We start from the raw sequence: 17,874 nt of genomic DNA, 5'->3' as shown, positions 1-17,874 counted from the left end.
ATTTATTCATTATTTTTTAGACTAAGTGATTTGACCATATGCAGCCTCCCTTTGAAGGACTCCCATCCCAATGCATCCCTAAACAAGCCTGAGTTCTTTTGAAGATGAAAAGTGAGATCATGACACAAAATAACAGGCTGAGTCTCCCGTCGCTGAAAAGGGGCAAGGGTGTTAATGAACTGTATTTCCCTAATTAAGCTTCACGCTCTCTGTTCTTCCTGGCCCTCTCGAGCAGTTTTCAATGTGTTGAGCTGTCAGAGGCATATGATCAGAAATGGTTAATTAGAGGGCCACTCCTGCAGTTTGTTAAATGTTCCATGTCTGCAGGACAAATGCAGCATTTATGATGCCAGAGGCACTGTGCTCTGTGACAGTTGGCTGTTGAAGATCCCAGTAAATCACCAGTGCATCAATTGAGGCTGAAAAAGCAAACCCATCTTTTATTTTATCTTTTGTATTATATTTTCTAGATCAACCATTGTTATTGGCAACTACCTAACATAGTGAATGTTTTAATTTGTTTTTATTTAATTTTTATATGTGTAATATGCATCATATTTGAATAACTGTAGTTTAGACGTGAATTGAATAAGCTTTGAATGCAGTGTTTATCATAATTAGAGTGTATTCAAAGAAAGAGACTTTTTTACATTGGTTTTATAAGCATAATTATAAGCTGTAGTTGAACTTCACACTGTTGCTGCTGTGATTATGGGGTACACCCACATAACTGGTCCTCATGCATAGACTTGTGAAAGTAAGCATTTTGTTTTCATTTTAATTGCTTAATTTTGTGCTTATTAACAGCGTGTAAAGGAAAATAAAAGCATGTATCACAATTTTTCATTTTAATTAATGCTCAGTGTCTCACATGTGAGGACTTATACCTCTGTCATGTGAGTAAGATTTAAGATATCGACAGAAGCTTTCAGTCATTGGTGAATCGTGGTCTCTGGTCATTCTAGCTGTAAGAAACTTCTGATAGAAAGTTGGCTGCTGGATTAAAACATTTTGAAGAATGGAATGCACAGGAATGCACAATGATGAGCTGTCGGCATGACCTATTTCTCTTTAAACAAGACAATGTTTCTTTGTTGCTGTGTGAAACAATACAACATATTTCATCTAGAATGTCATTTCTCAGTGAGGTGTGTGCTGTAATGCAGAGAATTGCAATAATGGTCTTTTCATTTTGGAATATCTTGTTTGTCCCAAGGTAATTCCTGTTAAATTCAAAGTGGTAAAGCAGTCCTTGGAACTTGTTTAAAATTCAGTAGGATAAGATGAGATCCATGACCTTGCATCTATGATCCACATCGTCAATCACATGCTTTATTTCATAAGAGAAGGAGACAGATGTCCTTGTCCCTCATCACCCCCTGTAAGAAAGAGGTCTGGCAAGGTGAGCAGTTCAGTAATGCAAGCTCCTCTAGCCCTCAGTAGATGCAGCACTGTGAGCGCCATGCTGATTGGCCCAAACGTATCTCACCAGCAAGAAGTATGACCAATCAAAGTCACTCTGAGATGATGTTATAGGAAGGGAAATGAGCAATGAGGCAATTGGAACATGTGGAATACAAATGATTTCTTTCCTTCACAGGGAGTAATGGTTCTTCTACCAGCAAAATGCATGCACTCGTACTGTATGCCCAACTAAACAAGATACAGTCATTCTCTTAACAGCAGAAGCCTTATAAGTGAAGTGATCAGATGATTACATTAACCAAACTGAAGCTGTGTGTAGGCATAATGCATTTGTTTTTCTTCCTCATAGGGTCATTGCTGTTCTTGCCTATGTGGATTTGTAATCATCTATTGATTTTGCAAAAGTGCATAGTGTGTAATTTTCTTTATAGCTAAATGACCTTTAAGTGCATGTTGCAAACAGGGGCATATTGTTAATATTGTAAGCAAAAGCAAAACAGGAATGAGTGAATTCTCAAAGCAGTGACTCATCCTTACTTTTTAACACTGTTACATTATTTACAAGATTGCATCAGTTTCTACTGTATTTTTTTCTTTTCAATCAACCTTTTTATTTTAGAATGCATATTTAGAATTCAGTCAATTATAGTGGATAGTACACTTTTTCCATCTGATTGTATGTTTTGTTGTGGAGTTAAAAGTATAAATATATTATAAGCCTCCTAACCATCACTGCCCATTATGTTCTTGATAAGAACATGCATTTGTTATCAAGGGTTAGACATAATAATGCCAAGTATGCACGGAGTGGCTTAAAATAGGACTTTCCTGTCTGCCAATACCATGTTTTAAATGTGCCAGATACTTGTTAATTCCCTGCAGTTCGACTAATCTGGTGTTCTGCCCCCCCTCCCCCCTTCCCCCCAGATGTGGGTTCAGTAGAAGGGCTGGCCTACCACCGGGCCTGGGACACCCTGTATTGGACCAGCTCCACCACTTCCACTATTAGCAGGCACACCATCAACCAGAACCGGCACGGGGCCTTCAACAGAGAGGCTGTGGTCACCATGACTGAGGAGGACCACCCACACGTCCTCGCCCTGGATGAGTGCCAGAAGTAAGAGTTTCCTCTTCCTCTTCCTTCGCTCTTTGACATTACCCACCATCTGCACAGTTTCTATATTACATTACATTATTGACATTTAGCAGATACTCTTATCCAGAGTGACTTACATCAGTTTTTCTTTTTTTTCAATGTTTGTATCTACTGAGGCAATTGTGGGTTAAGTACCTTGCCGAAGGGAATAGCAGTAGTGCACCAGTGGGGAATCGAACCAGCAACCTTTCAGTTACGAGTTCTGCTTCTTAACCGCTATGCAACCTTTCTAGCACTATGTAGGCTGCCTTTGATAAATAAGTATGTTAAATAAGTATGTTAACTTAATCTTAAATAATTATAAACCTACTACTACTTCTAATACTAATGCTTCTATTATTAGGAATAATCCTAAAAGTAAAGCCATGATCATCATCATCATTATTGTAGTGGTCATTATTATGTTAGTAAGGCCCACCACCAGGTGATGTACATGACTTCCTGATTTCATGGATTTTGTGGATGCCAAGGATGCTTACAGAATTAGAAAAGGCAGAGTTAAATTCATATTTTTCTTACGTAAACAGAGCTCAGGGTAGACCAAGATGATGAGACATTGTTAACTTTATATTGAGCCATGTTTAACCCCACAGAATTGCATAATCAACTTCTTTTTACCTAAAATCGGCAGATTTGGATATTGCTATAAAGCCACACCATTGAGCTCTGATCTATATTAATTCACTATTATATAAATGTCTTTAGGAAAGAGTGTGCCTTCTGTAGCTGAAATATTTTTCTTTAATTTGACACCTACACAAGGCAACAAATTAGATATTGATATATACTGAAATGCAAGACAATTATGTGCAGCCTAGTATGTAGAAAGGCAGGGTGTTTCATATCCACAGATATTGGAAAATGAAATCCTTTACCCACAGCAAAAGCTTCTTTTTAAGCAAAGGATATTTGGAAACTGTCAATCCAAGACCAATGAAGGAGAAAGATCGCCTAATTGGTTTGACCGCTTCATATCAGGGGAGCAGAAATATGAAATTACCGACAGCACAGTATCTTCACAATAACACAGCTCGAATGGGTCTGTAATATAACAGCCCATTTGAATTGTGCATTGGAAATTTGCCACTATTTCACCGTTAAAAAACTTGATATTTCCATGGATATGCTGACCCTGGGCTGTGATATAACTGAATTTTGCAGACTAAATTAAACTTTCAACCCTGAGGGCATATCCCCAGTCAGCCATTTGGCTCATTTTCAAATAGACTGCAGAAGGCCTCTGTTAATTAAAAATTAACCTGAAATGATTAATCATTGCTCTCAGTAGGAGTGTTTTAACAGATTTCTTTTAACATCAGTGTATTGCGTTGATAGATATATAATCACAAGGAATTGTGTCTGGAAACATGGAAATCTTCTATTTGAGCACAGGGACATGCTATACTAATACAACACAGAGATGAGCTATCATCTCCACATAAGATCTTGAGAAGAAATTTGCATATAAGGCAAGTCCAATTTGTGAAGCACCTGGTAGAAAATGTAAACATGCACAGTTAATATTTAAAAAAAAAAAAAAAAAAACATTTTTTTCACATTCTCCACATGCTGATTGTAAGAGTCGATACATTTGATTCTAGTCTGACATTTAAAAACAGACACATAATCCATGAGGGAATGAGCAAATTCTGCAATAGTTGCAATAGTGACATAATAGTGAGATAAAATACAGGCTGTGAATAAGATGGCCAGTGATTCTCGCATGAAAAAAAGGTTTTCTTTAAAAATGCAGGATTGCAGATGTACATGACAGGTAAAACAATCATGAGTAAAAGGGATAAAAATGGTTAACACATTGACTACAATTGTTTAAACCAAGTAATAAAACTTTTAAATAAAACTGCCTGTTCTAGCCTGGCTGTTTTTCCTCCCACTCATATCCTTTACTGGAAGAAAATGAACTTCTGTATGCAGTAATTACCTTAACAGATTATTATCGCTTCAACTAGCAGTCTTTTTTAATTTTATTTGACGTTAAATATTAGTTGCCAAGCGATCAACAGCTAAATTACATTTTGATGATGATCCATATTTTAAAACTCTTCCATGGCTTCCATCTGTAGCTTGAGTAAGTCTGTAGTATGAAATGTGTACGTGAATAGAGCACTCAACATTTTGCATGGCTTTATATTTTATCATCTTACTTATGAGGTGAAAAAATATCAAGTTAACCGCAGCTGAAAGACCTATAGGTCATGTATAAAAAAAATAAATGAGAGCTTTGTTAACATATTATTGCCACTTTATAAAGCGATTATAGACAAATTAAGCTCTGCAGTTGTTTATGAGTGTGTTATAACGCATTAAGGACATGTCCATAGTCTATTTATGTTTTGCAATATGCTAATGAAGGTATGCTTAATATAAAATTAGACCATGAACTGTAACAGCTCTTCAGACCATATTTTTAGCTGTAGCATGAGACAATTTATGCACTATACTTATGCGGAAGCCTGCACTTTTTCACCTGCAGTTCCGAATAAGACCCTCAGACTGTATGTCTCTGTCCACTGCCCCGCTGTGCTGCTGAGCAATGCTGCTCTTGGGTTTGCATTACCTTTAACTTTAATTGTATTATAAAACACAATGAACAGGCTGGCCCGTTGACACCCAAAAGCCAGTTTGCTCACACTTTATTTCCTGTGGCAGAAGTATGTGTTTACAATGCACCTTTGTACGTCTCAAAGTCTGACAGCACTTTGCATAAAAACAGACACACAAATTGTCCGTGCTATACATTACATTACGTCACATCACCATGGGAAACTTAACCCGGAATAAAAGCCCACGTCTTTTATGTGGATGAAAGTCATCATGCATTCACACGTATCATGCCCCAGAGGACTGCTGTCACCATGTCAGCCAGTGAGCTCCAAGACACCATGTTTTTCTGTGCGGGCTGTGTGGCATTTCAGGTCGAATTGGTTGTGCAAAAGTCACATTAATATCCTACAGGAACATTCCCTGTGCCTCCCTGGCGACGATAATGAGAGCTGTCAGGCCACCAATGTGGCCGGAGTTTTGGTCTAGCTGTGCTTTCCGACTGCTACCCCAATACGACCCTGCTAATCAGCAGCCAGGAATTATCAGCGGTAGATGTTGGTCCACATTTTTAGAGAGTGACATGCAACTGTGCTTCAAACGTTAAAAGCTGGAATCAAGCTCCCCCAGTACCCGCCACCGTCCATTAAAATGGAGATTGGGTACATTGTGGTAGTTGCTCTCATGGGGTTCATGCAGTCAGTATGTTGGAGGCTAGAGGAGATGAGGGTGAATGAATATGAATTTTACTCTAGAGGTCAAAAATACTCAATGTGCATCAGATGCAGCTGATAGATTTGTTTGTTATTCAGTTGATATGTTAGATTGAAACCGGGCAGACATAATGAGTGTGTGGGAGCAGACGTAGATGTAGATGTGTCTTTTTTAGAGATATGTTAAATTTTAATACAGGTATAATAATAGCTTTTTCAGAAAAGAACAACTGTTATATTATATATGTTAAGAAATGAAAATGGGCACAATCAGATTATGTAAATAGCATGTCTTATACACAATAATACTGTGTATTATTAATATTTGCACATGTGCTTTTCAATATATTGGCTTTTCCTCTGTATCTGCCCGTAGCATCACAGATTATTGTATTCACTGCTCTTACATCAAATACATTTGAATACCTTAAAGCCAGCTTGCCTCAAACATTTTCTAATGAGCCTTTCATATGAAGTATAACAGAACGTGCCATTGTTTTACAGTCTCCGTGGCAAACGTTAACATTCTGAATAACCAAGCCTCTGACAGTGTTAAAAGTGGATCTGAAGGCTCCTAAAGGTTGGAGTTAGCTCTGAAATGAGGGGCTTACAGAAAGGCATTATCAGTCATGCCCTGTGGCGAATGAGAAGTGTCACGAATAATTCCCTCATCTATTGTGGTTTATGGTCCTCTCTACAGAAGAGGGCAACACAATACAGTCACAGCCCTGCGAAAGGCATTCATATGCTCGTGATTCAGTTTCAGTGACGGTTTGTTTTGGTTGGCACATAACAGCATTGGTATAAAGTTGTCTGAAATGATTTGGATTACATCTTGTGGCTTAAAGAAACAGTCGCAAACCATTTGAAGAATGCAGCTGACATATTTGAAATCACTGCTGTAACTGCTAGAACTTTTCTGTGGAGAATCTGTGCTCTGCTTATACTTTATGCTGCTATTGTTTTTTTTTTTTTTTTCTTTTCTTCTTAATTCTGCAGCTTGATGTTTTGGACCAATTGGAACGAACAGAATCCCAGCATCATGAGGTCCACATTGGCAGGAAACAATGTGCGGGTCATTGTTAGCACAGACATTCTCACACCCAACGGACTTACCATTGACCACAAAGCAGAGAAGCTCTATTTCTCTGATGGAAGTCTTGGAAAAATTGAGAGGTGTGAATACGACGGATCACGCAGATATGTGAGTAAAAGCGATCCAGCATCTCTTAGTCCTCAGCAAGTAACAAGCTACCCCCTTTCATTAGGATGAATGACTGGTAGATGTTTCAACATCTTCCTTCTGTGGTAATAACTGTGGTAATAAGTTATTGCGACACTGAGCAAAATGTCATTTGCTTTTAATTACAATGCAATATGGGGACCCTTCTATGTTTTTAAGCAGGAGAAAAGGATGATTCAAACTTTCTGAAAATGAGAGCATTACTGTCCAGCCTTCAGCTTTTTTACATGTAATGTAACTCCCATAAGAATGTAAAATGGGTGTAAAAATGTGCTTTATCATGTGACTGAAGTGGCTTTTATTTATTTAATTATTTATTTGTTCGGTTCTGGCCTTTCATCATCTTTTGTGAAATTCTTGTTTTATACTAAGTATTAAAATTGTATATTTTTATTATAAAAAATGTATTTATGGCTGTACAGTAAAGGAGTTTCATGAACACTTGTTCCTTTTTAATCATGCAATGGTATTAGCTAACAGTGTTGCCATCAGAATCATTAAGACCAATTTAAAATGTATGCTACTCAAAGTTCTAAAATAAGCTTGCTTATTCTAGCTGCTACACTATTTTTCAGATCCATGTCAACCTCCTGTCATAGTTTCCCAGCAGTATCTCAGTTGTGTCAACAACATTTGCTTGTACAGTCTTCAATGTTATATATTACAGATTCCTATTTTGGAGCAAGGGTCACAGTTTCATGACAAAACTCTTCTGTGTTTTAAAGAACCAGACACTTGCTGACATTGTAGTCTTTACAGGAGGTTGAATGTTATTCATGGAAAAATGTTCTCTTGGACAAGCTTACCCCCTGACTCACCCCTGTTTTGGCCTGCCTCACTTAAATTTGCACAGATTTGAACTCTTTAAATCGGGGCCATGCCCATTACAATTAGGTAACCAGTTAACCATGAGCCAGCTACAGTGGGCAGGTTTCTCACAGGCAAGAGTGTCATCCCACTCTAATGTAATTAAGCTAATAAAGACTCTCTGCAGCACCTGCTATAGGCTGGCCTGTCAACCCCCCAATTAAAATGTGAAAATTGAGTTGAGCAATTGAATATCAACAAAGTAGTGTATGGTGTACCAGTGCTTCATAGTAAGATAGCACTAATTTCTGATTCTGAAAGAGTGCATCTGAATTGGAGTCGTGGCAAGAGAGATCCCTGTACTGGGAATGTCATCACAGCTTGATAACAGCCTTGTGATATTGTTACTGGAAGTGATTAGATTAGCACAAAAGGGGAAAGCAATTTAAATAACCCTTTTTTTCCTGTCCCACTTTGATGAGCTGTTTTCACTGGGGTGGAATACTATTAATGATTCCACCATGTTGTGGTAGATTGCAAAGTCTCATTTGAGGATATTGGTTGAGAAGCATGACAGCAGTATAGTGCCCTTTGGATTGCCTGGAAATAATTGTGCTCTGGCTCTAAAGGAGAAGGCTGAATGCATCTTATTAGAGCTGATTGTGGCCAGCCCCAGTATACATATTACAAACCATTGTGGTGAAATGCATGAGCTGGAGGAGAAAAAAAATGGAAACACATTCAGTATTGGAAATCATTTTAAAACTGTTCATAACCACATATTCTCAGACTGCTGTTGCACTCCAGACTCTGACAATGACAGCTGACAAAGGTCCGTTAACTGAAATTTATGACACATCACTACATGCAGTGCAGTTGTGAGGAACACTGTTGACTGCTTGTTTGGCAGTGGGGACCCAGGAATACCAGAGCACTTTGATATTCATCTGTTCAGTCCCATGGGTGTCACGTTTGTATTCATATGCGCGACACAATTTTACACCGTGCACGACTCATTTACATTGCCGGCGCGTGCAAGGGCACAGATATGTTTACCTCGCTTTTGCTTTGATAAAGCGTTGGATATGTGCTTAATCTGCTTTGGCCCGCATCTGCCTAGTTTAACTGTGTCAAGTGAATTACAGTAAGCTTCTAGTCTAGTGTTTGAATGGCTATGAGTCTTCTAATCCAGGATAAATCTTCCATGTGAGGGTGAAATCTTACCGTCAGGGGCAACTTCCATAACCCTGTTGGTGTGCACTTTGTAGTTGAACTTTGAGTCTATATTGCATGACACAAGCTCTAATAGCCAGTGACTGCTGTGCACTAAAAATCAGGTTCTAGTGTAGAGCCACTCTAGCACCATGTCCACAGCTTTGAACCGAGAAGGTGTCCTGACTTAAGGAAGTGTTGGAAAAAGGCTTTTATGTGACTTCTTCTGACAGCTTTGGAATTGTAATGTTAAGGTGGGAGATAGGAGGTGGTTTGTGTCTGGCAAAGTGATGACTGACTGATCCCTTCATCTGAACTCCCTCAGCTGTGTACAGTCTCGGTATTAGTGTCACAACGAAGACATAACAATGACGGGACAATGTGAGGGACGTGCTTTTGATGTCGTAGCAATGTGGATTACCAGCTGAGTATGTCTTCTTGGTGTGCTGTCTCCTGTCCTTTTAGATACGGTGCACATGAGGAAGTGAACATTCGAGATTCTGTTCCGTAGAAACAGACCCTCAGCCACTGAAGTGCATTAAATAGCACACTTCAGGAGTGATGTAAAACTCAATTGTAAAAATGTCTGAGGTAGAAACAGTGGAGAAATCAAAGAGCAAGGGAAGGTGAACAAATGCTGTGAAGAATTTGTAGCTTAAAATAAGATGGCCAGAGGTAAATAGAAGTAAATGTACCTTTCCTCCCAATTTACCAAATGACTTTTTCTAAAACCTGACCTTGTTTATTAAATTGGAATGCATGTTTCAATTTTTTTTCATCACTATGAAAAACTATGAAAAAATGTCTGACTTTTCAAAAGGTTTGAATATTAATAGATATGAATCTATTAGCAGCACACACACTGTCTGACACTATTTCTTCTTATTCTGTATTTATTTATTCCTGTATACATGTATATATTTATTTAATTTCTGGCGATATCCAAATAGAATGTATCCTTATATGGGGATTATAGGTATGCTATTCAGCCCAGTTAAGTGCTGGCGATGGTAGACTGGCTGGCTTTAGTAAGTCAATAAATGCATTACATGCTTATGAATTTCATTCTATTTCAAGTATGTTAAATTACAACAGTTTATGACAGAAATGGCACAGATATCAGCACAGTGCAAGACTAAGCTGGGAGATATATCAGCTTTCCTGGTTATAGTCAAAGAACTTGTGCAATTGCCTATTAATAATAGGTTCTGCATGTTCTAGCATGTGCTTGACTCATACATGCCTCTTTGAGACACGCACCGATTGAATGCATCTGCCTAAGATGGTCCCCATCTGTAGGTCTCTTTATGGGGGCTGTTCTGTTCCTCGGTTGCTGTTTACTCACACCCCAGCCTTTTAATCAAAAACCTACTGTATTAATCCAACTATCACAGCAGAGTTAATGTGATCATAAGGACAAGCTTGTCAAATCAATGGCAGTAGTCCTGAAGTCAAGGGACATCCTGGTTCTTTAAGGCCATGGATTTCCAAAAGGACTGTTAGTCGCATTCATGCAACTAGGTCTGCCACAGCTTCATGTACACTCGTGGGTTCCGGGTTAGATATGATGTGGGAGATACCAAAGCTCAATCAGTCTTGGTGCTGTATTACCAATTATGCCATAGCAAGTGTATCCCTTTGAACTATGATCCATCATTTAACTTTTAACTTTAAACTTTTTTTTCAGAACCTGTACATTCATATGCATGTTACACTAACTGGTTTTCTAGTCTGTGTTTTCCCTAAATATATATGACTTTCTCACACAATCTGTTGCAATTGCCCTTTTGTACATATTATGCATAGTTGAATGCATAAGTAAATCAATTCATAACCTTGGGGACAAAAAGAAGGGTTCCTTAGATATAATTAGAAGCTTTTGCAGGGGGCTTGTGTAGTAGAAGCCAACTTTCCATTGTACTGATAGCCAGACCACTGTTCCAATTGACTTCTGCAAACAGCACTTTAATTGCTTTTTTACTCCATTCAAATCATAGGTGATTGTGAAGGCAGGGCCAGGAACCTTTTTCGGACTGGCTATTTATGGCGACTTCATCTTTTGGTCAGATTGGGTGCGGAGAGCCGTGCTACGCGCCAATAAGTACACAGGTGGTGACATGAAAGTACTCCGAGCAGACATACCACACCAGCCAATGGGAATAGTCGCTGTTGCCAATGACACCTATAGTTGTGAGTATACTTTTCTGAGTGTATCTGTAGTCATATTGACCTCCTCTGTGTGTGTGTGTTTGTGTGTGTGTGTGTGTTCTCGCTTTGTCTGTGTTTTTCTCATTTTTTGCTCATTCCTGACAGTGTGATAATATGACGGGCCTCTTGGCAATGCATTCTCCATCTGTGCTTTGTGTGTGTGTATATTCACTATGAATAATTACGGTAGCGTGATGTGTAATTGGAGAATTTTACATGACATGACATCAGTCAGTTTATGACAGATACAGGGCTCCTGAGTATGTCAGTGGTCAAGGCATTTGATTTTAATGCAAACTAAACTTAACAGCCCAGTTTCAATCGCAGCTGTGTCATCAACCAGTGATGACCGGCTGCCCAGAGTGGCTGTCTTCTTCTGGGGATAGGGATGGGTAGGTCAGCCAGGGTACTTTTGCCAGGGTTCATCGGTCAGCATTGCTCACCAGTGATCCCCAATGGTCAGCTGGTCACCCACAGTCTTCTCATATAAAGCTGTGCAGAAAGGGTCTTCCTTCCTTTTCCTCTGCAGGCTTAGCATGGGGATTGTGGGTGAGGAGAAGCAGCAGCTGACATCATGTGTTTCAGAGGAGACAGCATTTGTATCTGCACTCTCCCAGATTGTTAGCAGGAGCTGTAGTGATGAGTGGCATCTCTACAATTGGACATTTTATATTGGGAGGAGCTGGAAAAAAAATTGTTGGGCATTCCAAATTTAAGGAAAAAATATGGAACAGATCTAGAAAAAAAAACATGAGTCATGTTAGAGATATAAAAAGTAGTATTTTGCAGACAGGTTCTTGACATCCCTTGGCTAATGTTTTTGAGGCTGCTGACAGGCAATGTCAATGCTCATTAAAGTCATTATTGGAAGTAGTTTTGGCTGACTGTCTTTGACTTACATAGGCAGCTTTCAGTCTTATATGATGTGTTGTCCTTATTTTTTGTGCATTGCATTTTCATATAATGTTTTCAAATTTTCCTCTACACTCAGTCTTAACTTAGATAGTCACCTGCATGTATGAATAATAAGGGGGATTAGTGTGCTGCCATGGTGAGGAGCAGGGCTTGTAACCCTTTTTTTGCCAGTTCAATTCACAACTGAGCCCCTGCTGTTGTACTCTTGCCCAGTAAATATCCAGCTGTATAAATGGACAGCATGAAAAATTCTAAGCCATTACAAATTGCTCTTGGTAGGAACATGTGCCAAGAAAATATAGAGGGTGGAGGGCATTTATATGCATAGTTGCTAACACATTTGTCATATATTCACTGAGGGAATGGCTGTTTTTTTAAAATCTGTCTCTTCCCACTCCATCCCATCTTCTTTGAACAGGAAGGCTGGGATGGAACCTTGGTTACATCAGGTTGTTGTATAGCCTTTTCCCAGTGTGTTGAGAGTTGCTGTGTTCATTTAGGACATATCATTATACTCACCAAAGCAGCAATACTCATGATCTCTCCTCCACTGTCAGAGTTGTCTGTCACAAGAGTGCTACTCAGTGAAGAATACTTCCAGCTTTCTGTTTGGACTAGTTTGAAAATGCAGAAAGAAGGGACAGTTGTCTGTAATTGCAAAAAGGGCACAGCAGTCATTTTAATATTTAAAATCCATGGCAGTGAGTCAAAGTTGTACCAGATGAAAGTGAAGCCTGCCAATGCCATTGACATAATGTTCCATAATGTGCCATTATCCCTTGATGCTATTCTGTGTAAATGATAGATCATTAAGATTTATTTAAATATGTGAAAACAAATTTGGTTAAAACTGGAACACTGTGTCCGCTCCACATACCATTTGCCATTTTGTCTGTTCTCAGGTTTTATCTTATTTAATACTGCTTATTTGTTCAGTCCTACTCCTTCATTTCTATCAGCAGGACTTGACATTTATTTATTTATTCATTTATTCATTATTATTTTTATATGTAGATAAGAGCAGCACACCATTCACAACAGTATATGGACATTTTCTGTAATATTTTACTCAGCACTCTATGTTTTATAATTTTATATTTAACAACTTGGCTCTGCAAAACTGACAGTTTTGCTTTAGCACTTTGATCTGCTCATTCCATTTATTATTAAGTAGCCTGCCTGCTACAAATATTGCTATCGACAATTACGTGATGCTGTGTACTAAAAGCTGCCCTTTCAGTGGTGTCAAAGTAATTTTGAGGGAGTGAGGCAGCTGTAACTGGTGGGCGAAAAGACAGCAGTACATTCTCCCAAGCTGTGAGCGTTCAGCTTGTTTGCATCTCTATACTTCTGTCACTGGCAGCCTTTTTTTTAAATTCTGGCTTTTTATTTCCTTTCTTGAAGTGACAGTGATTTGTTTATTTGAGCAACACGTGCGTGTTTGGTGGCATTATGTGAAAGTGGCTTAGCAGATCTCCGTCTCTGAGATTCAAACATTATTAGCCGCAGATCATTCCGGGTTCAGGGCTGTGTAGACAGGGGCCCACTCCTGCTGCTGTGTGGCCGCTATCTCCGCCATACAGCCGACTTCACCGACGGCATCAGAGGAGCCTGTGATTGCCCACTCCCTGTGATTGCCCGCTCTGATCCTGTCGGCTCACGAGAACACCACGGCTCTCGGATTCGGTGTTCCCACTTGCTTTGCTGTGGAGAGCATTTTTTTCCTTCTGCTCACTGTGCCAATAAACAACTAGTGTTGAATACAGAATAAGTAATCGCAGGTACTTTGAGGAGACCTATACTTAACTAAATGTTATTAGAGGATAGTATGGAGGAGCCAACGTCCCTCACACTATTACTGTTGTCTTGTTGTTTCTTTCTGTTCCTTTTTTATGCAAAATCGTGGATTTGATCAGATAGTGTTATACATTGTGTTACCTAGGAATAGCTCAAAACAGTGCATTTTTGTTCCTTTTTATAATGAAATAGAACTCAGATTGATTTGCCTATGCCATTAAAGTTAAATATGTATATATCATGGTTTTCATTTTTCATTAAACAGGATACCATCCTTTGGTATTGTACCTGTACCATGGAACTGGTATCACATCACACTACACCTCAAGACCTCAATCCCACCATATATGATGGACATGCAGTAATTGTCGAACCTTGGGAAAGCTGAATTACATTATACATTTGCTTAGCAGACTTGCTGACCCATGATGTCTGACCCATCATCAGTGGTGTTTTGTTTGACATTGTTCTGTTGTCTTTCTGATTTGGGTTAATTGTGAGTTCAATGAGTTTGTGAGAAGAGATGTAAAGATTTATTTACTTTATTGTCCTATAGCTAAATGAGAACTTTTCTGAAACCTGTGATGTGTACCTTGCATACACACACACATATACCTATACATATATTGACTCTGAATCTCATGTTTATTTTTCTCATGAAAAATCTGATTTGTCGCCCATGTCAGGAATGTAATCCCGGCTTATAAATGTTGATGGGAAAACAACATTCATTTCTCAACTTTCCATTTAAAGATATATAGAATAAACTATATGAGAAAGGCAAATCTCCAGTATAGCAGGATTTCCCAGGATACCTGCCCTGCATCGTTGTACGTTGTGTGCCGGGCCTGTGCTGTCAGCTGGATCTCGGCCACAGACCCACGCTTGCTTGGCACAGCTGCGCTCTCAGAGGTGCAGTGCATGCCTGTCAGTGCATCTGGCCATGCCAAGCAAAGCTCAAAGAGGCCACCACAAAAGCCCCATTTTTAGTATAGTGCCACGATTGCCCTTGAAGGAATCAGTAAGCCTAGATTGCAGATAAACAAAGCATATTTGCGCATGTTCTCCTGTGTGTGCATATTGTGTGTGTGTGTGAGTGTGTGTGTATATATGCATATGTGCATGTCAGTGTATGTGTGTGCATTGCTCACCTAGTGATTGTGTTTGTGTGTGTGTGTGTGTGTGTGTGTTTGTGTGTCAGTGTGTCTCAGTGTGTGTGTGTGTGTGTGCGTGTGTGTGTGCGTGTATGTGTGCGGTCCCTCTTTCCCTTCTGAGATCCTGGTGACATTGGGGCTGTCCCGTAGAGAGCTCTGTAGGAGATTGCTGGTTGCCTCCAGCAAAATTCTAGGTTTCTATGGGCACGTGGCACTAGGTGTGACAGAGTCCTTCAAAAGCTTGCAGCTGGGGAAAAACAATGCACTAATTCCTCTGCATTGTTATTAGCATTGTAACATTGCAACTAGCAAAATATTTATTTATTTATTTATAAGCACAAGAGAATTTTTTAAGGGAACAACGGTCTTTGGCCAATGGAGTCATGCAGACTTGTGTTCCTCTGTTTTGCAGGTGAATTGTCTCCTTGCAGAGTGATGAATGGGGGGTGTGGTGACCTTTGCCTTTTGACCCCAGATGGCACAGTTAACTGCACCTGCAGGGGAGAGCGTGTGCTATTGGAGGATAACAGATGTGTGTGTAAGTCTTGCATTTGGGGGCGGGTTTTTCTGCCCATCATTCTTCCACTTCCAGTACTTCAATTACAGTGACGTTTGCCCAGCCAAGCAGAATGAGAATGTATGTAAACATTCTAATGGCCCCATTTCTGGGCCTGAAATGTTTACAACTTATTGCATCTTCAGATGTACTGTAAATAATTTGTTGTTGAGGGCTGCACATCATTTTCCCTAATAGTACTGGACCCAAAAGACTCAAAGGCCAATTCTCAGAGGTAAACTCTTTATCTCTCATTACATCAATATGTTTTCATGAAGACAGGACCCATTAGGCATTTTCGCTTCAGTAACCTATTCATTCTGGGGGAGATGCAGTGTGCTGGTATTTAAAGTACGCCCGCATTCGAATGGCCCAGCACAAGGCATTAACAGACCTGGAGAAAACATAGACCAAATGGATTTATTTCAGTGATGATAGATGTCCTGAGAAGAGACAGGGTTTTGCTAACTAAGCAGAAAACACATATAGTCTACATAGTACCACAGGCAGGAAATGATGTAAGTAAAAATGAGTCACGCTATTTGGAGACAGCAGGGGCGGGAGGCAGATGTTGTGGATGAGGAACCAGACAAAAAAAAATGTTGGGGTGATACTTCCTAATCTATTTTTCATTTTGCAGCAAAGAACTCATCCTGTAACATCCACACCGAGTTTGAATGCGCGAACGGCGAGTGCATCAACTATCAGTTAACGTGTGATGGAATAACCCATTGCAAAGACAAGTCAGACGAGAAAATGCAATATTGTGGTAAGAGCTCAATCTCAACCTGGGCCGCTGTTTCTGTGCTATCAGGGCCAGCTAGAGAACCACTGCAATGTTGCAGCTTCGATCGGCCGGAGCCCTGGGTTAATAAAATGAGCTTATATCTACCCGCTTCACGGAAAACAAGCAAAGAGGAGAATAAAGTGGCTGTAATGTAATGGATTTGTTCCATCCCTCTATTGGATTGCTGTGTATTATTTTTGTGTCCCTCTTTGTGGGCAGATAACAGGGATTGCAGGAAGGGCTTCAAACACTGCTACAATCAACGCTGCGTTGCCAACACGCGCTTCTGCGATGGGGTGGACGACTGTGGGGATCACTCAGACGAGCTGTATTGTAGCAGTGAGTATTACGGGTTTGGAAGTGTTCCTCTAGGTCCCCCACCAGCTGTGCTCTGCGTGAGGCCCAGAGCCCTGCGGGCCTCAGAGTTGAGAGGAGCCCTGAAACTGCACCTTTCTGCTTTTGCTTTTCTTGGTCAGTAATATCATTTTCAATCTTACGTGATGCAGTGGAAGTGCAAGGGCGCAGCCCTTTTCCTTTCCACAAAGGAGGGATCGAATAGCTGTTTGTCCATGAGGTCAATGGTGTCACGGCACCTTTAGGTCATACGTGTAAGCAGAAGTCACATTACAGCAGCTTCACTTTAAACAGTGTCATTCCAACCTAACTTTCTGCTTAAGAGAAAAAAAAGGTTTTATAAATGGGATTTATATATCTTGTCCACAGAAATGAAATAATACACAGCTTAAATGACAGTTTCAACAACTACTGAATGAAAATTTGGTTGAGAAAATCTTGGTTGTTTTTTTTTTTCCTAAAGCACATAACTTTGTTTTAAAGGATGTTAATTTAGACTCTTCTTCAGTTGCTCCAAAGATGTCCAGCCTTGCTTTGTACAGACATTACTGTTTTGAATGACTTTGGTTTGAGCTGAATTGCAGATTAAATATTTACAAAAGACTGCTGTGTGCATGGATTTTCAGATGAGATGGGGTGCATTACAGAGGAAGAATATCTGCTGTGTCTGTGCTTGAATTCTGTATTCATATTTCCCTTTGAAACCAGTGAAGATGATGATAATTTTTTCATATCAATGACAATAGACGTAAACAGAGCTCACCCATGCATTCACATTCCACTTGAAGTACATTGGAAAAGATGTCAGTGGAATGGAGAGGAGCTCTTGCCATTGCAGTGTTATTGCGTTAGTAAAGTGACATTTGCAGTCAATTTTATATATATTTTTTTTCTCTGTGTGTCTTTTCCTGGCCACAGCACGTCATCAAGTGGGTAACCCCAATTATTTGCATGGGAAGTGCTTAAGGGAGCTTAATGTACGTTA

At 39.6% G+C, this 17,874-nt stretch overlaps 1 protein-coding gene across 1 annotated transcript in view; it reads left to right on the top strand.

Annotated features, from left to right (window-relative positions):
- The window catches only part of LOC118785532 (low-density lipoprotein receptor-related protein 1B-like), a 306,119-nt gene that overhangs the window by 207,537 nt on the left and 80,708 nt on the right, over positions 1-17,874 (top strand). Inside the window, exons 41-46 of the mRNA XM_036540253.1 lie at positions 2,353-2,542; positions 6,856-7,060; positions 11,116-11,308; positions 15,605-15,730; positions 16,389-16,517; positions 16,755-16,874. Coding sequence (XP_036396146.1) covers positions 2,353-2,542; positions 6,856-7,060; positions 11,116-11,308; positions 15,605-15,730; positions 16,389-16,517; positions 16,755-16,874 — 963 coding nt within the window. The remainder of the gene's footprint in view (positions 1-2,352; positions 2,543-6,855; positions 7,061-11,115; positions 11,309-15,604; positions 15,731-16,388; positions 16,518-16,754; positions 16,875-17,874) is intronic.

Source organism: Megalops cyprinoides, chromosome 11 (assembly GCF_013368585.1).
Source record: "Megalops cyprinoides isolate fMegCyp1 chromosome 11, fMegCyp1.pri, whole genome shotgun sequence".
NCBI lineage: Eukaryota > Metazoa > Chordata > Actinopteri > Elopiformes > Megalopidae > Megalops > Megalops cyprinoides.
This window is presented reverse-complemented; position numbering and strand designations above follow the sequence as displayed.